At 42.6% G+C, this 24,243-nt stretch overlaps 1 protein-coding gene across 1 annotated transcript; it reads left to right on the top strand.

Annotated features, from left to right (window-relative positions):
• Window positions 1-854: 854 nt before the first annotated feature.
• On the top strand, window positions 855-13,034 carry mtnr1al (melatonin receptor type 1A like; the record flags this gene model as incomplete). Its single annotated transcript, XM_080773351.1, has 2 exons — window positions 855-1,152; window positions 12,265-13,034. 2 exons carry the CDS (start codon window positions 855-857, stop codon window positions 13,032-13,034), a joined length of 1,068 nt encoding a protein of 355 aa, XP_080629477.1.
• Between the last annotated feature and the right edge of the window lie 11,209 nt (window positions 13,035-24,243).

The raw sequence follows: 24,243 nt of genomic DNA, 5'->3' as shown, positions 1-24,243 counted from the left end.
GGGAACAACTAAGCCCCTATAGGCTTTACCATACTACCTCTGTACAATTTCCAAACTGCTAAAAATAGTATTCAATCAATCACTTGCAGACATAGTCCAAACAGAGAAGGGTTAATAATGAGAAGGATGGAATGGAACGTGATGCGCGTGCCTGCCTCCACTCATTACACGAGACAAGTGAAAACGCGCAACAGCGGCGAGAGAGAGAGAGAGAGAGAGAGAGAGCGAGAGAGAGAGAGAGAGAGAGAGAGAGAGATGATAGAAAGTGGGCGTATTTCGTTGACTTTCATAGCGACCAATGCGCCTTCCCACTACAGACACACGCACCTGCAACTACTTAGTACTCCGTATAGTAGCCTAAAGTTGTTCTCCTAAGCTTTCTTCAGTGTGAACGGACGCCAAGGCGGAATCTACAGCGCTTGAATGGGGGCTTGGATTTATGAATTAAGCGACAGATCTATGAATGAAATCGAAAACCCGGAGGGAGAACAATCGTTCCATAGAGAAGATTGAGTTTTTCCAAATACAGTTTTATCAATCAAAACAGGAGGCTAAATGATATCGTGGTGAAATATTGCATTTTGCTGCCTGTTTCCATGTTCCTGAAATATTTTAGCATGAATTTGAAGCTGAAAATGAACCCATTCACAAACCTTTCACTGACTCTGTAACTGCCTTTTTTATGTAACTTTGTCCTACTTAAGATAACAGAACTTTTGGCCGACTATAGACCTATATAACAGACGAATCGGTTGAAGCACTTGCCATGGCTTGTTTGGAAACTTTTAATCTTAACGGACACCACTTCGCATCGCAGTGGTCGCCAAGGGCGACGCGGTGGGCGACCACCTAAAATGCAGTCGTACTACTATGGAGCAGGACGGACCCGGCTCGGCAGCCCGATGCAGGTCCTCAACGCCCGGTTCCTGCCGCAGCTCATGTCCCGGCCGCTGGAGGACGATGCCTCCATGGCGGCACTGGAAGGGACCGCGGGTCCGCGGAACGCCACGGCAGGAGAGGCAGAGGACCGGCACTTCCCCTGGGTCGGCCCTCTGCTGTCCAGCGTGCTGATCACCACCATAGTGGTGGATATCATCGGGAACCTGTTGGTGATCGTATCCGTCTTCAGGAACCGAAAACTCAGGAAAGCAGGTATAGGCAGCTGAGCTCCATTTAAGGAATAGAATAGATCACGGTTTCCCAAACACTGCACATTTCTATGGGTCCCTTTATTTTTTGTTTCCTATATTTAGTTTTAAATGAATAGAATACTATTTTATTTTTTATATATGTGTGTTTATGGGACAAGATGTAAATTTTCCCTTCATTGTCAATGGCGTTTTTAAAACAAACATTAAACGTGTATATAGGAGGGGCTCAGAAATCTAAGAAATTCCATAAATTAGAAAACAAATGTTTAATAAGTAGGCAATAGTGAAAATAAAGCTTGCATATCTGTTAGTTTGGGGCAAACACCTAATTTTCTCTTTTGGGACACGGGCTGAAAGGTCTGGGAGCTACTGGAATAGATTGGAATTCCTTTGGGTTCACCTTTAAACTTTAAAACAATGCACAGCCCCACAGTTGTGTTTTTAGCTTCCAAACTGTAAAGTGTGAACTGTCGATTTCATTGCCATCTCTCATTTGTTAGCTCGCAATCGCATGCCAACTCTTTTTTTTCCTCATCAACTGCTCATGTTCTCTCATCTAATAAACCGACAGACCGAACCCCACACAACCCCACACCCACCGTCCTTAATTGGTGAATGACTCGAGTCTATAGTGGGAATTTCGCGCACGAAAACGCATTAAAAGTAGCCTACGGGATAGACCTGGCTCGCTGCATGCACAAATGCATGGATAATGCATGTTAGAGCCAGGAATGTCATGTGAGATGTGATGTGAGGACCATATATATAATCACACCCGTGTGAAGTGAGGGGCTCCAATATATTAAAGTCTAACTCATGTTGATTAGGTGATGTAATGGTGATGTAAAACAAACATTAAACTCCCTTAACAATAAAGAGAAAATATGACGTAAATGACACATGCACATTTTCCCTTCATTGTCAAAACAAAACATTGAACTAAAGACAAACATTAAACCTGTGTATAGGAAGGGGCTAATATAGACGAAATATCCTTTAAATTTCAACGGATCTATCGATCGGCTCACTCGATCTGCTCCAACTGGTCTGATATCGCTTTTCAACATAAGTTTGAATCAATGGATTCACTTTGAAGCAGAAAAGAAAAAGCCTAAGAAGCTTCCCTGAAACTTTTCTCTTCGCCAGCCCTAGAAAATGTATCTTCAGTTGTAGTGTCACATAACTGAAACCAGAAAACCTGTATAGGCTACTGTGTGAAGTATCATGATTGTTCCACGTCCACAGTATGTTCATAACACCCGTAGTTGTGGAGTAGAGTCCTAATGGTCTAGTAGCCAGCCCATAGAGCTCCATTGTGAACCTGGACATGTTAAAACGTTTTATGTTAGGCTATAAATGTTTAGTATGGGTCCCCAGCATGTAGAAACTGCCGGATGCTAACTTGCATATGTTGGAGCAATTTTCATAATTGGCATAATATGTGACCATATCATTAACAACCTATAGAAGGCAAAATATTCCAAATTTCATCATGCTTTATCTAGCATGTGACACAAACTAGGGGGTTTTCATGATGCTGAATCCATTCCAAGCATTAGTTTTGCAAAAACTATTGCATGCCCACTTGCCCAAATGTGCTGACATCATCTATTTGTGATGACGGCATTGGCCGTTTTGAGACCAATTAGGTTTTTTTGCAAAACTAATGCTTGGAATGGATTCAGCATCATGAAAAACATAAAGCACATGAAATTTTGAATATTTTACATTTTGAATATTTCTATAGGTTGGTCACATATTATGCCAATTATGAAAATTGCTCAACATATGCAAGGTAGCATCCGGCAGTTTCTACATGCTGGGGACCCATACTAAACAACATAAAACCTTGGTGTACTCAACATGTCCGGGTTCACGATGGGGCTCTATGGGCTGGCTACTAGACTACAGGCTAAATTAAGAGCAAATAAACAGATTTGCCATATAGAATAAAATATCTTAGCCTATAGTGTAAAAGTATAAAAGGTTATTATCTTAGCTGCATGGTTAAAAATCTAATTTCTAAAGGCTTGTAGGACAAGGGCAATCGGTTGCTGTCGGTCAAACGGCTTGCATAGTCACTCACATCACTTAGGGACCGTCACACGTGGAGAGGAAATCAATTTATTAGCATTCTAATTGTTATGGCTCATTCAGCAGCATGCATGGACAACCACTATACGATAGCTTATTAAAAGCACTTTGTAAGATGTGCAAGGGGCATGCCCTGTCATTAGCCAAGCCGAGCTAATTCTAAGAATGTTTATCAATATTCATGAGCCATTTGCTGTACACATCTTCACATGTTATGCAATATTTCTTGGAATTCTCAGATAATTAAATGGTTGGGGTTACACAGGGTGGAATCGGGTATAGGCTATATGTGCGTGTTTGATAAAAAAAGAAAAGCTGCCAGTTTAAATCCGTGGCAGGTATAATTCCAGGGATTTAAACCAGCAACTCGATGAGGATAATGAATGCAAGCACTTCACTTGCCAATTCCTCAAGACTGTGTACATTAAAGGACCACTTCACCACTTTTCAACCTTATCTTCATATAATTGGTCCTCACTAATCATGATAAAATTCCACAATTGTTTTCTACTCAGTCTGTGTCTCCTAGGAGAGCTGTGGGCAGTTCAGAAACCCGTCCACCAGTGACACCATCGTTAGGCAGATTTGTTTTAAACAATCTTTTTACAAAAATGTTTAGATTTTTATTATCGTGAGAACGATGGCTTCCATTATCGCATTGGAACTTTTCAGGACTAGAAATCCCTGCAGTTTCTATTAGCTTGGATTCCCCATCGATGATGTCACTGGTGGACGGGTTTCTGAACTGCCCACAGCCCTCCTATGAGACTGAGTAAAAAAAAACTGTGCCATTTTATCATGATTATTAGTGAGGACCTATTCTATGAAGATAGGTTGACAAGTGGTGAAGTGATCCTTTAAGAAAGGAAAGTCTAAAAAGACAAAAGACCGCCTGACATCAATTAAAATCTGTCGAAGAACATAGTAGTCTATCTATATGCCTGTGTTCGAGAGGGAGATTGTTGGAGAGTGAAACCGAGTGGGGAGGAGAGTTAGTTATAGTTGATCTATCCAAGATAATTTAGTAACTGTCACTCGTGTTCAAATCTGCATACCACTGAGCATTAACATCTGAAGCCTACACTGTAGTGAGCCTTAACCAACATGACAGTGACACAGACCATGCATAGACAGGAACCCACTGAACCCAGGGCTCACATTGTGAGCTTGTAGATCAGCTATTTTGATTTAAGTATAGGGCAGGGAAGTATATAGTGGTTAAAAAAATATCCCCCTCTACCTTCCTCTTTCCCATTTTTTTTTCTTTTACTAATCAAACCCTGACTCGCTCACACCAAAGAAAAGGAAGTCATTCTTCACCTCTCCTCATGTCTCTGTACTGTACATACGTATACAGTATCAACCTTATCTAAAGGCTTTTCTTCTCTTTCACTCACCTACCCTTTCTGCTCGATTCAATTGTGTGTGTGTGTGTGTGTGTGTGTGTGTGTGGGGGGGGGGGGGGGGGGATACATGTGGAAACATACCCATATCCCATGTGTTACTGTACTCTCCTCTCCTCTCTCCATCTACACGTCTTGTCAGAAACAAATTACTGTATCATTAGAGATGCACCTATATCTGTCACAGTAAATCATCATGTCAATGTCAGACAAGGCAGATCTGACATACCATGAATCTCATCCCTCCAAAGAAACTCTGATTACCTGTCAAGTCCACATAGATACATTGGATCCATTTGGGACACAGGTTATCCATTTCCTGAAAAGTTACGGTTTTGTGTCTGACAGGAGGAATACAACACACGATTTCAAGAGGTAACGTGTTCAAAAATATTTGGAAGGAATGCCTACAAATTGTAAAGGTTTCTGTTAAATGTAAATGCAGTGACAGTTTATGATGCAATAACGCTTTTATATCTCACACCATCACCAGGAAACTGGTCACCAGGAACTTTCCACTTTTGTGTTCTGTGCTGTTGCACATTGATCTGTTTTGTTGTACTCTGATCTGTTGTTCTCTGATCTGTTGTTCTCTGATCTAATCTGTTCTACTGTGTTCTGTGCTGTTGCACATTGATCTGTTTTGTTGTACTCTGATCTGCTGTTCTCTGATCTAATCTGTTCTACTGTGCACTCACAGAAATGTCAAGGATCAGTTTGCTTTTTTTTAATTCCCAGACAGACAGAACCTTTGGAGAAACTCAGAAATTCACACACTCACTCTCTAATTGACTGAAATCTTGTGTTCACTGGAAATCAATCCACTGCATGAGTTATGAGTGAAGCTTGTCATTGATTTCAAAACTGGCTAGCTTATTATCTCTCAACCTTTCCACAGCTCAGCAAAGCTCTAGCCATATCCACACTGCATACTTATTGACTGGCTCTAAATGTCACAGATATGATCATGTAATTTGAGGATGCCATGATGCGAAATATGTTTTTGGACTACAGCCCAGAAAACATTAACATGGAGAAAATGATCATCATAAACCTATTTTATAGACTCGCAACCCCCACCCCACCACCCCCCAAAAAAAGAAAATGCAACCGCTAAGTTATTGAAATACACTTGCCTAGCTGTGACCTCTCCATCATTTCTGGATACAAAACATACTGAATTATAAACACTAGACCTGTACGTGCCCGTCGCAGTCGGCAACCGGTCGGCCTACTTGGAAATGATGCAACTTCGGAATCTAATGATATACGTTGTCATAGCACCCGTTTTAACTGTCAGCCAGTGTCCTACATGGAGATCTGTGTATGTGCCTGTGTGTGAAGACTGCATACTGAAAAGTGTACTTTGCAATCAATACGGCCCACTGGCAGAGCCTGATTGGTTGAGCCTCAATTGGCAGAGGCTGGAAATTGCACAGGTGAAAGGAGTTGGCCTCATTAGGCCCACTGGCAGACCTGACCAGAGCCTTTTGTGGTGGTTCTGTCCGTGGGTCCGACCGACTCAATACCTGGCACTGCACTCCTTGTGGGCGTGTGGAACGCGTGTGTCGAATGTGAAGTCGGTGGGTCAAACGGTTCTCGAGTTACGTGCATTACAACCGTACACACACACACACGCAGAGACGTGGCACATTTATAGTAGGATATGCTGATGCTGACTTTTTTAATGTTTTAAAAAACAAACATATAAAAATAGCAGATCTCTAAAATAGTAGATCTGCTATTTTCAGTAGTTTGGATCCGGGGCAAACGTTTAATTTCTCTTTTGGTTCTTGAGCTAAAAAGTTTGGGAACTTTAGCAACCAAGAACTGAAGGACATTCTTGACTTTGTGGATGAGTAGTCCATGATGATATACAGGCACTTACAAACACGGTTTGTGGCCAGCTGTCACTTAACTGCTGGCCTGCTGTCTCTGTGCTCAATAGTATAGGAGCCAGAGACCTTGTTATCCTGATGGGGGACTTTAACGCCAAGATTGGAGGCCAATGGAGGCAGTGATGTGAAAACATGGAGTAGGGCGAATGAATGAGAACGGCAAGATCCTTGCGGAGACCTGTGTAAACAATATTCTAGTGATTGGGGGTAGTGCATTCACCAGACCATGTCACAGAAAACCAAATTGACCACATCTGTATCAGCACAAAGTTCAGAAGAGCCATGGAAGATGTTAGGGCAAGAAGAGGGGCAGATGCAGCCTCAGATCACCAACTCCTGGTAGGGAAATTCAAGCTAAGATTGAAGAGATATCAACGGGCTAAAGGTCAAAGAGCGAAATACAACACTGAATCTTTCAGCAATGCTCAAGTGACAGCTACAGCTAGGAAAGATGGAAGGATGGACAATAAAAGAAGAGTGGGATCACTTGAAAGCTGCTTGGAGTTCAACATGAGGCCTTGGGGAGAAGATCCCAAAAACACAAGGACTGGATAACACCAGAAACACTCAACATAATCCAGCAGAGGAGAGAACTGAAAGAAAAAGTGAACAACTCAAGAACAAGAGCGGAAAAAGCCTCGACACAAAAGGAGTACAACAGGTGCCATAAGGAAGTGCGACAGAACATCAGGAGGGACAAGAGATCACAGGTAGAGAGGTTAGCCAAGGAGGCAGAACTCGCAGCGGCTCAAAGGAACATGAAGGAATTGTACAACATCACAAGGAAGCTGTCTGGAACGTATCGACATAGCAACAAACCGATCACAGACAAGAATGGCCATCTGCTTTCAACCCCAGCGGAACAGCTCGAAAGATGGGTAGAGCACTTCAAAGAGGTTTTGAACAGGCCACCACCAGCAGAACAGCCAGATATCCCTAAGGCACTAAAAACCAAGTGTCACAGACCAACAAAAACTGAAATAAAAGCTGCAATCAAGCAACAGAAAACTGGCAAGGCTGCTGGCCCTGACAATATTCCACCTGGAGCCCTTAAATGGACATAAACACATCCACTGACATGCTCCACAGACTCTTTAGGAGAATTTGGGATGAGGAAAATCCTTAAACGTCTCCAGGAAGCTGTGGACAAGAGGCTCCGGGACCAGCAAGCAGGTTTCAGGAAAGATCGCTCATGCACAGACCGAATAACAACACTACCAGTAGCGTAACTAGATGTCACTGGGCCCCGACGCAGGCTGATCAGCGAGTGCCCTCGACAGCACCCACAGCGAAAACCCTGAAATGGAACCCCCAAGGAAAAAGGAAACAAGGTCGCCCCAGGAACAGCTGGAGAAGAAGTATCGAGGCAGAAATGGCACAGAGTGGCCTCAACTGGGGAGATCTCGAAAGAACGGCTAAAAGCCAAGTGAAATGTCAACGGCCTATGGACCCTAGAGGAGCAAAAGGCTTAAGTCAAGTGTCTCCCTCTTCCGTGTTTCCTGCACTGTCCCACAAAAGCTGTTCTGATGGATGTCCTACAAGTTAACAGTTCTGGGCTGTTCACCCTTATGGTTAAATGAAAACCAAGCCAGGTAGATATACAACTACTCCATAACACTGTCCAAACACTTTATGACAAACACAAAATGGAAGCCATAAACATTTGATGGGCGAAGGCTTGTGGTTTAGCATTTTTCACATTTGTCATTTTGTCAACCTATATGCTCCAGAGAGATAGATGAACAATGAACTTCGGTTAACGGTCTTTTCCCCACTCTGCATATAATGGCAAATTGATATAATGTAGGGTCAAAGCCAGAGCATCCATGCACTACAAGTGAAAAATATGCCCACGGTTTTGTCACACATTCATATATAACAGAAATGTATGGCATAATAATAAGGAAGAGAAGGTCACATATAACTACGCATGTGTTTCCGTCTCAGGTAGACACTTAATTGTCTTAAAAGTGTGCATGTGTGTGCACACACACTCTGATATCTCAGACTCAAGTTGTGTAGTATTCAGCAGACAATAGTCAACTGCTGTAATTAAAAGGTTCTCCCTTCTGTCCTGCCTCGATAAATTAACCACGACTTTGAGCTTAGTGTCCGTGGGTGTATCCTTGCAAGCCAGTCTTTCTTCACTTTTGCTTCACTTTGTTCAAAAGAGTGGGTGATGCTATATGGAAAAAAACTGTGTGAACTTGTACATCAGCTATTCTCAGCAATTATATTTGGTGTACTGTAGAGGGGGAAAAAGAGAAAGTAGAGAGCCAGCTGGGGAACCCTGGTCAACGAGGTATGGGGTTTAAGTGGTTAATATACTGTTCGTGGCAGGGAATAAGACTCATCTCTCTCCCATCGTGTAGGCTACTGGGTCTGTTATTGGGAATAGTAATACGGGGTGGGCGTGCTAATAAAGACAAATCTAGGAAGAAATGCATTATGAATGTCAGCTAACAACCCCAGACCCCAACCCTCACCCGTCTACCGTCTCACCCGCTTTCTCTCTGGAGCCCCCAGCTTTGTTATGTACAATATCCCATAAGAGGGGGAGAGTTGCTGTCAGGAATGGTAATGGAGAGAACTCTTAATAATGAGCAAAAATCAATGTAGTCTAATGCATATTGAATGGTACTTGAATGGCATTGATGCTAAGCTCCGTTAATTACTCTTTGTAGGCAGACATGCAGAGAAGTGTCAATCACAGGAATGTGCTTGGCAGTGTTGCTGACATTGGTGGCATAGCTCATTGTTACAGCTTTACGAAGTTAGAACTTTATAGGTATGGAAAAAAGACCACTTTATTTCCTGTGAATCAACCTATGAAGTCACCGTCCCGTCACAACAAAACATTTCACCTATAACCCGGCTGTAGTGCTAGTGTTAATCTTCAAAACATGCTTTGCAGTAGAGTAGTCCATCCTTGGTGGAAATAGAACCTAGGTGTAGGCAGTGACTTGGGAACATGTGGAGAGTGTCTTAAAACAGTGAGTCACCAGGCTGCTCTTATTTTAATTATGTTTAGGACACAAACTATTTCCTAGGGTTTCTATGTGTGTAATATGCGTTTTTAGATATTTTAGTCATGACCAAATTTTGTCTTGAAAATGTGGTCTCACTTCCTTCTGGACTACAAGTCACACTTCCACGCAGCCTCCCCCCTCTCCACAAGGAGAGGCAGTGTACCAACGCATTATGGTCATTGTATGAATTCAGCTATCCAGTCAAACACTAGTCAAACATACAGACTTCATTATTTTTCTGGCCATAGGGTGCACATTTCAAATTGTGATACTGTTATCTACTATTAGTGACTGCAGTTTCTTCCAGCGGTGAAATGTCCCATTAACTTGATTAAGTGTTGTTAGTATGAGTGTGTTAAGAAGAAGCAGCGGCCAAAAGAAAAGTTTTAGCCTAACTGGGTCAGAGCATGGTGGAGCATTTTGAGCAGTTTTATTTTATTCATAACATAAAGTGGGATTAAGACAGTTAGCTCAACCGTCTGGGCACCTCTAGGCTGCTGAGCCAGCCTGACGGCGTGCTGCGGGTTCAACTCCCGAAACCGACAACCTTTGCCATGTGTCTTCACTCCCATCTCTCTCCCCATTTCCTGTCGGATTACTTTCAATCTATCAATAAAGGCAGAAAAGGCTAAATATATATATATGACAAAGCGGAGGAGACGACAGCAAAATAGTTCATAAAGTTCCTGATGCCAAAGTGAACAAATAGCTATTTCTATAATGTTCGGCAGGGGGGAGGCATTTTATCACACAACAGAATAATAACTGAGGGGAAAAACTGTTTCTGAATGTTCATACCTTCACACCTTTTGAAGACACCTTCATATGTGTTTCTGGTTTAATGCATGTATTTTTATATCGCTTGAAAAGGCAGAAACGGGCATGGCCACACTTTTGACACAGCGCTGATCTAATTGCTTTTCAATAGGGTGGGAATCGGTTATAACATTTGAGGCCTTCATGTGTCAGCAGCTTAGTTTTTGTCTATAAAATGCCACTGGTATGATAAAAGATATTCGTGATAAAATGTGTAATTTATCGATGGTATAATTAAGCCAGAGCAAATGGAACTTATGCTGCCATACAGGTACAGAGTAGTTGGAAGTTAATATAATATTTATATAGCACACCGACTTCATACACATGTGTATGAAGTTACATTCATATTAACTTGGTTAATGACTGTATTTCTGTTAATTGCTTTAAAAGTATTTCCTTTTAAAAGTGCACTACAAAGGGCCTGTTCTGATTCAACTCCACTGCGCTGCTAATGTCTGGAAACTATAGTATAAAGTATACTAATCTATCAGAATGATAGAGTACTACTTTATTCTCAAATTGAGTTCTGTCAGGGTGACGGACTGGAGAAATAATGAACATTTCGTTGCATAATCTGCAAAGAAAGAAATTGTGTGTCAAGAAATTGGTACTAGTGGAGCAAAAGTAGTTGTCACCAGGCAGCGCAGCTGTCTTTACAACACTCTGATCCAGACCAGAGTCTAATAGTGTGACTCAGGCCAGGTATGAATGGATAAATCAGCCACCACCCACACCACACAGTGTGATTCATATAGTCATTGTGTTGTAGTGGGGGAAGAAAATAAATCCTACAACAGTAATTGTGTCACGGTCCGCTCCCCACTCCCCGGACCGTGGACTTTGACTGTCCTCATCTAGGTTTTGGACATGAGATCATGAGATACTGTTTGTCATTTCGTAAGATCTATTATTGTTCTATGCTCATGTGTTCCTGACTGTTCTGTTTGGTTTTGGTTTTCTGTTACACTGTTGTTGCCTTGGTTCCCTGTTGTGTGAGTTCCTGTATTATGTTTTCTGAGATTCACCTGCCTTTTGCCCAGTTATGGAAGTTCCTGAGTTTTATTAATAAATTCTTCTAAGTTTAATTGCTCTGCCTTCTGTCGCCTGCATTTGGGGCCTCATCCATACTCACTTGTAACAAATTGTGGTATTGATTAAGTAGATGTCTCACCCCTGACATCACCTGTTCTTCCCTGACAAACTCTACTCCCAAACAGCCTACTCACAAACTGTCTGTGTGTGAGTCAGCTGTAGAATAAAGCCCATGCAACCTTCTTCACCAACTTGTTCAGTCCGTTAGCATCCTCTGTGTTGATCTAGCAAGCAACTGCAAAGAAGAGGACACTGGCCATGCACCACAGACTCATATCGGGCATTCAAATGAATGAATTAGGACGCAGTGATATAGACTGATGATATTGCAGTTCTGTGGATCCATACAGAGATAACTTTGCATAGTGGAATACATTAGCCTTTAATGATGGCGAATGCAATCAGCTGGAGGTGATGGGCTCATAATATTGCTGTTTAATGACCCATAGTTGCCATTCAATTCAAGTTTGAGGAACTCATTTTTAGGGGTTTTTTTTTAGTTTAGTAATTATGTGGTCTCTTCCAATGTGTGTGTTTCGAGAAGAATTCGAGAATTTTATAAGAACTCGAGATTTTTACTCGAGTTCACTGTTTGACAAACAGTGGCCTAATGCATAATCAAACTGTCCTTGAAATTCAAAAGGTTGTTGATCTACCTGACGGTGTCTCTGAGTATTGAAGGAACCCCAACTTGCTACAATGGTATGTGTACTTTAGTCCTACAGTACATACATACGCTGACTTATTCCCGTCTGTCTGTCTGTCTATCTGTCTGCAGGGAATGCCTTTGTGGTGAGCCTGGCCCTGGCCGACCTTGTGGTGGCGCTGTACCCGTACCCTCTGGTGCTGACGGCCATCTTCCACGACGAATGGATCGCCGGCTACATCCACTGCCAGATCAGCGGCTTCCTGATGGGCCTCAGCGTCATCGGCTCCATCTTCAACATCACCGGCATCGCCATCAACCGCTACTGCTACATCTGCCACAGCCTCAAGTACGACCGGCTGTTCTCCAACAACAACACGGTGTGCTACGTGGCGCTGGTGTGGCTGCTCACCCTGCTGGCCGTGCTGCCCAACTGGTTCGTGGAGTCGCTGCAGTACGACCCGCGCGTCTACTCCTGCACGTTCGCCCAGTCGGTGAGCTCGACGTACACCATCACGGTGGTGGTGGTGCACTTTGTGCTGCCCATCGCCATCGTCACCTACTGCTACCTGAGGATCTGGATCCTCGTCATCCAGGTGAGGCGGCGGGTCAAGCCGGACACGCGGACGCGCATCAAGCCGCACGACGTGCGCAACTTCCTCACCATGTTCGTGGTGTTTGTGCTGTTCGCCGTGTGCTGGGCACCGATCAACCTCATTGGCCTGGCCGTGGCGCTGGAGCCGCGCCTCGGCCGCTCCATCCCCGAGTGGCTGTTCACGGGCAGCTACTTCATGGCGTACTTCAACAGCTGCCTCAACGCCGTGGTGTACGGAGCGCTCAACCACAACTTCAGGAAAGAGTACAAGAGGATCGTTCTCATCATCTTCAAGTTCCACTGCTGAAGAGGATAGGGACTATCGGGCAGAGCAGTGGGTGTGGTTTTGTTGGTTCCACTGAAAAATCGGGCCATTCATTTTACCCATAGAGATTTACAAAAGTATTTACATATCAATTGTTTTAAGCCTAGAATAAAGCCATCCAGGATCCTGGTGAATCATGACCATAAAACCTTTGATTCTGTGAAAACTAATATAATTTAATATTTAAATATTATATACTACATTTAATAAATACCCTTTGTTTAGCGGTTTTCATTTTCTTTTTTCACTGATTCTAGGTTTTACGATTCTAGGCTTAAAATAATTGATATTCATGTACAGTAAATAGTTTTGTAAATCTCTATGGTTTTTCAGTGGAACCAGAAAACCACGCCCAATGCTATGCCCTATAAGGGGGTGGGTATTTTTAAGGGGTCAGGGCTGGTTTGAGCTAGTTTAAAGGGACATTGGAATTGAACTGAGGAGGAGTGCACTTATGTCAAAGAAAGTTCTCATTTGAGTTTTAAAACGGAGGCACAGAGACATAAAGCGTGCTATCGGGTGATGCAGGAAAGATCCATGAGGGATACGAGAAAGGCAAAGAGAAACGCTGTGAACTGTCACAATTAAAGATCTGAATGATATCTCCCAATGAGCCCCACCTTATAACCCCGTCCGTGCCCTTGGGAATGGGGTTGTTCGGTTATGAACAAGTGAAACTGAAAGAGCGAGGGCGCAACTGAAATGGAGCACAACATATTAAATAATGCCTGAGGGGAAGGAGATAAGAAGTTAGAGAAACAGGCAGAGACATCGAGAGAAAGACAAAAGCAGAACAAAAGGCAGATGGAAACCGGGAGACTGAGAGAGAAAGGGGGGAAGATTGAGAGAGTAGTCAACAGAAAGTAGCCTACAGAGAGAAGAGGGGAGGGGTTCTCATGGAAGTTTTCCTTTTTCCCTGTGGCGAACAACAAGGCCACTGGCATGTTAATGTGTAAACTATCGTGTGTTAAAAGAACAAACTCTTTTCATAACCACAGCACAATGTGTTCATTTGCTTAACGATTTGTATTTGAATGTTAAATAGCTATGTACAGAAAAATAAGTTATAACACTAATGAGGAACGTGAAGAATACAAATATTTCAAAAGAGTATTCGGACCACATCACTGTGTAGCCCTGAGAAGCTGGATGTTGTTAAATGTTGATTGGGAATGAATCAGGGAAAATAATTGGGGAGTGAGAGTGGGGGAAACAAGAAAAGGTGGAAACTATTTCTGTGATGATATCTGTAAATCTCATAATAATAATGGAGGGCCCCATTGTGGATCGAGGCCTCCAGCTCCACTGTGTGCGTGTGTGCGTGTGTGTGTGTGCGTGTGCGTGTGCGTGTGCGTGTGCGTGTGCGTGTGCGTGTGCGTGCGTGTGTGTGTGTGTGTGTGTGTGTGTGTGTGTGTGTGTGTGTAACTTTCACACGGAACTTTCCCACTTGGAATGAGGAGTGCAACGGTTTGTGCTGTGCAAGAATCACCAGTCACCCAATTAGCTGAAAGTGTGGAGACCAACCAATCCCCAGCTTCCCCAGTATGAAATTATGTGAATGTGCATTTTCGTATAGTGGATTTACTTATTAGAACTCCTGGGGAAAGGGGTAAACTCTTGTTGGACGAGCTTGTCTAATTGGCCCATTGTGGGTTACCGCTTGGCAATACCACAGCGCCCCTTAACCTGTGGGTTAAGAGATGGCACTAAAGAGAAAAAAAATAATTAAGCTCATTGTTTGTTTGTCTTTCTTTCTTTGTGTATTTTGACAAAAAGGCCCAACTGTGGTTGTGAAATGTAGCCACTTTTACCTCATTCACCTGTTTTGCACATTGTCACGGGGAAGAATGTCATGTTTTGAATGTCTAAATTATTTGTGAGAGACATTGTGTCTCTGGGAAAACAAAAGTCTCAATAAAGAACAGTCACTGTGATCCGTCTCCTGACCTCTCTCTTTCCACTTCGTCCCTGTATCTTCTGTAGTTTAGTACTCGGTCCCTGTCACCAGTACGTCTCCACTCCAGGTAGATGAAATAGACTTGCATGCTTGCACTTGTGTCTTGGTCTTTGACAACTCTCTTGTTCTGTTTTCCCTCCATGTCTTTATCAATGCTGTTTCTAAGTCTCTCTTCACAGCTCCTTTATCTTTTATATAAATTTTATCTTTTTACCTTTATCTTTATCTTAACCCATTAAGACCTGCATGAGGCCGATTCTACAAATGTCAGTTTTCTGATAAACTTATGCCACTATATATCAGTGGTGCTCAAAAATGTTCATGTCAAGGACCTCATTATAGCTTAAGAATGTCGCTTTAAAAGAATATTGTAGAATGTCATCCTAGTGAGATACCGCAATCTGCTGTCACTCACTCCCCAATCTCACCTGTTCTCACTCACTCATTAGAGGAGCCTGACTGTGATGCCTACAGTTATCGTTTGCAGCAGCAACAGCAACGCCAGCCCTCTGCCCTGGAGCCTGCAGGCCTTGGTTATGCGGCACTGAAGTGAGTTCAGTGTGTTCATGTTTGTCATTGTTTGTTTGCCTTGAAACTGTATAAAACGTGTGTAATCACTTCAGTATTCTTGGAAATGCAGTAACCACTATGCTCCAAATGCTCTGCTCATGTGTGCAATGGAAGAATAAAAGGCTTAAACTTAACTCAATTTGTTCATGCATTATTATTGATGCACTATGGTGAACTATGGTGATAACTACAACCTTTTCTAAAACCCTCACCCTAACCTCCCACGTGGCAGCACACCTAAACCGTCTCCCAACCCTTAACGCACCCCTCACCAACCTTAATACGGTCGTGTTAACGCACCCCTCACCAACCTTAATCCAGTCGGACCAATGCTATATGTCTAACCAAAGTACTGTGAACCAGTCTCAAACCTAGAACAAAAAAAAACATTGCATGGATGCACCTGGGATGTATCCTCAGTGATGTATCCCAAGGTCTTTCATCATACCCCTCACTCAGGTGACCAAGCCGGGGTGATCAAGTCCCGACTTACATCCCATGAGTAGCTACCCTCGATCAGTCCCATTAGGAAAAGACCAGGGCCACAAAATCCGTTGCTCCGGAACTACTCTGCCGGGACTGGGAGGTAGATCAATCTGGCGCGTGGAAGGACTAGAGTAGACTCTGTGGGTTGAACCCTGTCCAGGCCCCTCCTCCGTCTCACCAGGTCCACTCCTGCTCTCACCAGGTCCAGGACCTGTGCGTTGCACCAGACTAGAACTCTACCATACAAATATATTCAAAGATTTGCACAAATTGGATTTGATTTTTCAAAACCAGTAATGAATAGCATTTTTAAGTGCTCAAAGCGCTTTACAATGGTTCATTCATTCATACTGTATATTGGGAGGTGAAGCGGCGAACAGTCGACGCCAGCGTCCTCACTTCCCACATTCACACACCAATGGTGGCAAGCTTACACCGACCAACTCATTGGAGGCAATGTAGGGTTCAGTGTCTTGCCCAAGGACACTTCGACATGTAGACAGGAGGAGCCGGGATTCGAACCGCCGACCCACGGATCATTGGTCATTGGACGACCTGCTCTACCTCCTGAGCCACAGCCACCCAGTAGCCACTTCATGCCGCTCTATGCACTTATCTGCTATTTTTGACAAGCAAAAGTATAAAATAATAGTTAAAGTGGTTAAAATGTAAAATGACACGGATGCTTCCCTGGTTTTAATGGGTTAAGTCTGCTTCGGTCTCGAAACGTATCTGTCTGATTAAAAAAGTGTTAAAGTGTTAGAGTATTAAAGGCAGTCATGGTTAAAGTGTATGAAGCAAGTTCTCCATTGAGCTCAAAGTGGCTGAACACTTGAGTCTTTGAACTGCCTCTTCATCAGATGTACACAGCTCGGTATTAAGATGAAATGGAGAGTTTAGAAGGCAAGCAGAGGAGAGAAGGGCCCCTGGTATAGACGAATTCAGAAAGGCTGCTGTACTTTATACCTCATACTAAGCATTTAAAGTATGAGGTATAAAGTACAGCAGCATTGTGTTCATAAAACAGAAAGATTGGGCATTGATTGGGTAAGACTGACGTTATGTATCTTTCAGGACCTTTCACTGTTTCGTCTCAACCATTACTCTAGTCTATGGCTCTGCTCTCAGCCACCGCGGTGGATATTTTGACATTCCGTTTTTCTTTTTTTTTAATGTACGTTGCCACTACTGTTGGAGCAGCCATAAACTACACAGGTTCATCCCGATGTTCTGGGCATCTTTGTAATGTTAGTGTTAGTAAAAAGCAGGTAAAAGAGTAACGTTTGAGGCAGACTGTACATCAGTCACTCTAGTAGAAGAGGTTTTTTAAGAGGCAGGTTTACCCCGCAGTTATGTCGGCTCCGCCTACAGTAAATACGTAAGCTGCGACCATGAGATAGACCAGTTTTCTTCATTCTAAATGGCAGCCTCTGTCTGGACAGTTCCCATGCACAGACATATCTGGGTGGGGCATGCATTTCCAACTTGCATCGTTCCAAATAGGCCAGAACCGCCCCAAAAAGGCCTATGCCCAGGCTCTGTACAGGGCCCCTGCCCAGTGTCCATATATGGAGCTGGCCTGTCCGACATCATTCTGACGTCTGCATAGACTCCATATTTGGGCATGCCTGACAAAGAATTCCTATGGGCATAAAAGGGACACAGATAAACTTGGGTCGTTCCAAGTAGGCCAGCCAGTGCCCAAGGGGGTGCATACTTAGTTTAAACTATAGTCATTGGTTAGACATGGGTTAAGTTTAGGTTTAGGTGTGCTGCCCCGTGGGAGGTTAGGGTTAGGGTGAGGGTTTGAGATAGGTTGTAGTTGATAGTTAATGACTGGTCTAAACCAAATACTGTCTAAACTATAAGTACTGCACCTGTGCCCAAGGGGGATACTGATGTTTAAAATAACAATTTAGCCGATAGCCAATACTGATACCGATGTTTATTTTGTGTTTTTATTTCCCCTTGTTGTGCCAGAGAAACAAATACATCTTCAATACAAGAAATTGTACAACCTCTTGACTGTAGAAACGTTTTGGTGGTCAGCGGTATCCAGAACAACTAAACAGCAGATAATATTTATTACAGTATATTGATGAGGTTCCTGTGGTTACAACCATTGTCTTTCATGTGAAATCATTTTAGTATCGTACTGTCAAATTCAATCACAGATATCAATAAATCTGTGATATGGATCTCCCTGGTCTGAAATAAAGCATTGATAATAAAGACCTATGTAAATGTAGCTGAGATATCATATATTAGGAAAGACAAGCCTCATATGCTGCGTTGTGACGTGACGACCAGCCTCCCTCAATCTTGGTCAGCTTTCTCCATGGGGGTGGAATGTGACGGCCAGAGTCACAATTGACTCTTAATTGGATAATTAACAGGCCATCACCACTTAACGATGATTGACACCTGGCAATCTCCCTACTCAGGATAAAGTTGCCACAGGTGTGTCCCTCTGTGTGGGAGAAACAGTTTGCATGCTGGCAGCAGCTCGCAAAGACAGTGTCCAGCACTCTCTCTGCATTCTTCTCTACCTGTTTTGTTATTTTGATCATTTAAGTAGCTCGAGTTGGAGCATGTTTGAGAAACAAATTCACTCACTGCATAAGAGGGCCTGCCGAGATTCTTCCAACTCTACTGTGCTGAAATCCAGGGAGGAGAAGTAAACGGAGGAGGTGACTTTCTGCAGGAGGATTGTTTTCCTATTTTTGAGTTGACCTAGTGGGACCCTAAACCACTCACAGGTAACCCAGACACTCACTGACAACCGGAGAAACACAAACACTTAAAAGGGCTTATATTGCTTGGTCCCGTCTTATCGCAGCTACTGTATATTAGTTCATTATTTTGTTTGTGAAAATGTTTCCAAATACAGAAAAAGTTTTCATTCAAACCTTTATTCTCAATATGACATTTGCAATGTCGTCGAAGATACAGCACTCCTTTGATCAACTAGATTATTAAATTATTGCTGCTGGAGAAGATTAGATGTACTCAATCTGGGACACTATAACTAAATTTAATCTCACATGGTCTTCATTTAAACATTTTGTTAAGAACGACGTCAACGGGTTTTGTGTAAGTGGATGTGCTTGCTCCTGTATTGTGACTTGGTGGGGGGGGGGGGGGGGGGTTCTAGATTGAGGACAGCAGAGCACTGTTGATTGCTGCCCATAAAATCTGAAAAACGATAAAGATAAAATAGATATCATTATTTCATTTACAGCAATAAAACTAAACAAAACAAAGAACGTCCACCACAACAAAAACAGTGTTGCAGACAATTCTGGGTATAGGTCTGCAATCAAAGTATTAAATTTACTGAACTGATTTTGTGTTTAAGCTGTAGGTCAAGTGGTTGGGGCACTAAAACAAAAGGTTGTTTTTCCCAGTTCAGTCTTTACTCTCGCGTGAGCCAATGATTTGCATGACCCCTGACCTAGCACAGTATATGATCCATGGTTCCAGTCTAGCAGAGATTTAAGTGATAGTGTCCCGTCAATTAAACAATGCCGAGATTTAAGTGATAGTGTCCCGTCAATTAAACAATGCATATTTCAGCTATCAAACTATCATACGGGATACAGTGATGAGTCCCATAAAGTTCACCAGATATAAATCGCAGGGAAGAATGATAAACAAAGTATCTTTGTGACAGGCACAGATGAATATTTCACAGGTTATTTTTTCTTCCATGTAGCCTTTATGCATGCCTTGCCTTAGTTGTCATCAGTTAGCCACAAGGAAACAAGTAGATACATATCATGTCATGACACAGATATAACAACACATGTGAGGGCTTGAGGCAAGGACAGACAACAGCCAAGCATTTGGGGACAAAGCTCTTTTTGTAATTTCCCATGAGCTGCTTGACATGCCTTACCTGTAATAGTAAGCAACAAGAAGGAAAATAACCACAAGAGCAGAGTGGACACAAGCGGAATTCAAGCAGAACGCGTGAATTCCGTTTGTGTCCACAACGGAAATGATTAAGTCTCCAAAAGGCCAAAGGCGTGGCAGAGACTATGCTTAGGCCCCTGTCCATATGTCCGTGTTTGTGTACGTCTGATATTGTCTAATGTCTATATTCAGCTCAGAAATGCTGACTGCATGGCAGGTGATGAAAGTATCATGAGGGCTTTTATTACATTTTTTGCAGTGGCAGATTTGTCTGTTTTCCAGGCTCGTGATTACTTAAGTTTGCTTCACTTTCCACCCGCACCGAAATCAGCCCTTGCTGGTGGTCAGGTTTGAGCTAGTGGACTGTCCATCTGAGCATCCATTTTATTTTTGAAGGACGCTAGCCCCTCCTATGTCCAGCTTTGAGGGTGTCTGGGTGTGTGTAAACACAATCATTGTACTAACAACAAACATTGAATGCCATTGACAATGAATTCATGGCCAGCTTTGAGTAAACATTGCGTAAACACAAACATTAAAGACGAAGGTGAGGACGCAAATTCTGATTGGCCGGAAGGAGATGATGTATGATGATAAGAGCGCCCCTCACTTCTAGGGCTTTCCTCGATTAGTCCAATAGTCGAATAATCGATCGGAATGAGTCTTAGTCGACTACCAATCTCTTAGTTGATAGGCGATGTATTTTTACTTTTGCATGATTCGACTTAGAGATTGGCCTAATTTGTTATACTAATTAACAAATGTAAATTAAAAAAATAGGTTATACCGTGATTTATCGGGAGAAACCAAGCAAGTATATGTTAAATCAGACATTAAGCACCCCCAACAGACCAAATGGAATGATTCTCTGTTGCAGGGTTCCCCAATTAGTTTTCCTCAAGAGCCAAATTATGTCTAGGGTGACATTCTGAGTGCCACGAAAATGGTATTTTATTAGTTAGAAGACCTATTTGACAGAAACATAATTGCCTTCCTTGACACATTTAGCGAGTGTCAACGAGCTGGACACAGACACACCTCTGCGGTACAGTGAATGGAGTTTCATTTCTCTCCAAAGGACCTTGAATATGATTACGGATCCCTGTGATTATGGTAAACTAAGCTCACATTTAATATCACACACACCGTACCTGTAACTTTCACCAGCCCCCACAACAACAAAAAAAATAAAAACAATACCTAGTCGACTAATGACAATCCTAGTCGAATCCTAGTAGACTATAAAAATCACACCTGTGTGAAGTAAGTGGTGCAACTCCGTGTGAGGGTCCCACAGGAAGCACCCAGGGTGCCGGCCCGATTCCAGCGGGCCGCCCCGCGTCCGAAACGGTTGAGAAATGACAGTTACCGTGTGGGGGTACCTCTGTACTGTACTGTCACTGTACTGTACTGGCACACCTGAAATCACCATATATAGTATACAGTTAATATGTGCGCACAGGTGGTGAAAAACAACCATGCTGTTTTTGTGCTCAGACGCACCCAGCCAGCCACCCACCCACACACAGTCACTTAAGGAAGTCGTTGCACCACTTAAAAATCCTTAGTCTGGGACAGCCCTATACTCACTTCACACGGGTGTGATTTGCACAAGTAAAATGTACTTAATGCAACTGAATCAAATCAAAGATGTGCCCCAATATGGATATGAATGTGTATACCATACTGCAGTGCACATTCTATAATCCAAATACTCATCCTCTTGCATATTCTGCACATTCCCCATTGCTACTATAAAGTGTTTCACCTGTACTATTGCCCAACTTTAATAGATTTTTTTAATCCTCGTTCTCTTTTCATAATTGTATTTTCTTTATTAAGCCAATTATGTGATAAGGAGATCAGCCCTAACCCCTTGGCTGCAATCTTTGGAGTGGTCCCTGGTGAAATGACACTAATTGATGCTATAGCCTTCTCCTCTTCATTGGCTCGACGCCTTATTTTGTTCAATTGGAAATCAGCCATTCCTCCATCACATCAATGCTGGATGGTTCAATATTCTACAAGGGGTTCTGTCTAGACATTTCACAACGTTTAGAAGCCATGTTTTGATTATTTTAATCTAAAGTTCCCGGCTGGTGAATCACTAAATGGGACAGATTTGTCTTGTTGTACCTGTGGTGTGCGGGCTCCATCATCCATCATCTGCCATTTCTGTACGACCACAGACAAATATCCGTCTAAGAATTTTGTGTATTTAATGTTGTTCCGTCTTTGGTTCTGTATTACACTAAATCAAATAGAATAAGACAGTGATGATGTTTAAAGAGCATCCCTTTGTGGCTGGCTTGGTTGGTTCTGTGATGTTGTATTTTACATGGTGTTTGTGCTGCTGTTGTTAAAACCAAGAACAATAATTAAAAACGACTGAATAATAATTGATTAATTATCATCATCTTGTTTGTTGTATTGTTTGCATAGTCTTGCGGAACATGACACACCAACATTTTGCTGCTTGTACCTTAGAGTATATTATACTCTACAGCAGGGATACTCAAATAGATTTACCTGTGGGCCACATTACAAAAATGGCAAGGGGCCAGTAGATAAAATTACGACATTAATGATACTTGATAACTTCTCTCTTTCAATTGCTTTATTTTCGCAAAATGTCCATGAGTAGCTGTCTGCCTGTCTATGAGTAGCTGTCTGCCTGCCTGCCTAATTGTCCATGAGTAGCTGTCTGTCTGCCTGTCTATGAGTAGCTGTCTGCCTTCCTGCCTGTCCAATTGTCCATGAGTAGCTGTCTGTCTGTCTATGAGTAGCTGTCTGCCTGCCTGCCCAATTGTCTATGAGTAGCTGTCTGTCTGTCTATGAGTAGCTGTCTGCCTTCCTGCCTGTCCAATTGTCCATGAGTAGCTGTCTGTCTGTCTATGAGTAGCTGTCTGCCTTCCTGCCTGTCCAATTGTCCATGAGTAGCTGTCTGCCTGCCTGTCCAATTCTCCATGAGTAGCTGTCTGTCTGCCTGTCTATGAGTAGCTGTCTGACTGCCTGCCTGTCCAATTCTCCATGAGTAGCTGTCTGTCTGTCTGCCTGTCTATGAGTAGCTGTCTGCCTGCCTGCCAGCCAGCAAGTTGGTTAACAGAAAATAAATTGTTATGGCTGAGTAAAATAAAATACAATAAACACAATTTGCCTGAAAATAGATTACCCAGCTATGACCTTTTTCATGAAAAGAAAATGAGTAGTGATATGGCTGACTGAGTAAAATAAAACAATCTACCTGAAAATAGATAGCTATAAGTTAGCTATAAGCAATTTCCATTTCCGCAATTTCCGCAATTTCCATTTCCGCAATTTCCATTTCCACCATTTCCGCAATTACCATTTCCGCAATTTCCATTTCCACCATTTCCGCAATTACAATTTCCGCAATTTCCGCAATTTCCATTTCCGCAATTTCCGCAATTTCCAACTATTAATGGCAGCTGGGTTTCATCATTCAAATAAAATAGAATTCTGTCCGTTTAGCTATAAAATTATGTCAGGGAATAGGGATACACAGTATATGTCTTTCATTTGCATTGCATCTCCCCCCCCCCCCCCCCCCAAGCTTTTATTTTCGTTCGAGTAATAGTACAACTCTAATAGTATTACTTATAATAATGTAATTAAAGATTCAGATTTATTTATTTTTATTTCATTTTCCAGATTTTTTTTTCTTTTTTTTTCCTTTTCATTGGTGGGCCAGTCATAATGGTCCCGCGGGCCTGATGTGGCCCGCGGGCCTGAGGTTGAGTATCACTGCTCTACAGTACCTGTATGTGTGAGTGATAAAACCCCTCTTGTGAAATGGATAACAACCAATGCACATTCAACATAGGCACTCTACTGTATAATCCATTTACACAAAATGTATGTGCCCTAAGTGCCTGCCTGCGCAGAATCTACAATATCACAGCTCATCTAAAATTCATGGGCGTTGTTATCTCTGCATACAGAAGCGCATTGGAGGCTCCCTCAATTCCCAGTTTATATTAATGACATTCCATCTCCGGCTGACCACAAGTGCATCGGATAGCTTCGTTAAGAAAATTTAACCCGGGTGGAATTCTCTTCTTTCTCCATCCCACTCCAATCATCCGCCTTCTCATTTGTATCAATTAGGTGATGGACGTGATTACGCAAACTGCTTGCACGGCGAATGCTCCAAGCCCATTTGCACTTCAGGGACAAAGCAACGCAAGAAATATGCATTAAAGCAAAGCCAGTCACAAACGTAACTCAACCTTGAGTTGTCAA

Source organism: Protomyctophum bolini (assembly GCF_963924005.1).
Source record: "Protomyctophum bolini genome assembly, chromosome: 10".
NCBI lineage: Eukaryota > Metazoa > Chordata > Actinopteri > Myctophiformes > Myctophidae > Protomyctophum > Protomyctophum bolini.
This window is presented reverse-complemented; position numbering and strand designations above follow the sequence as displayed.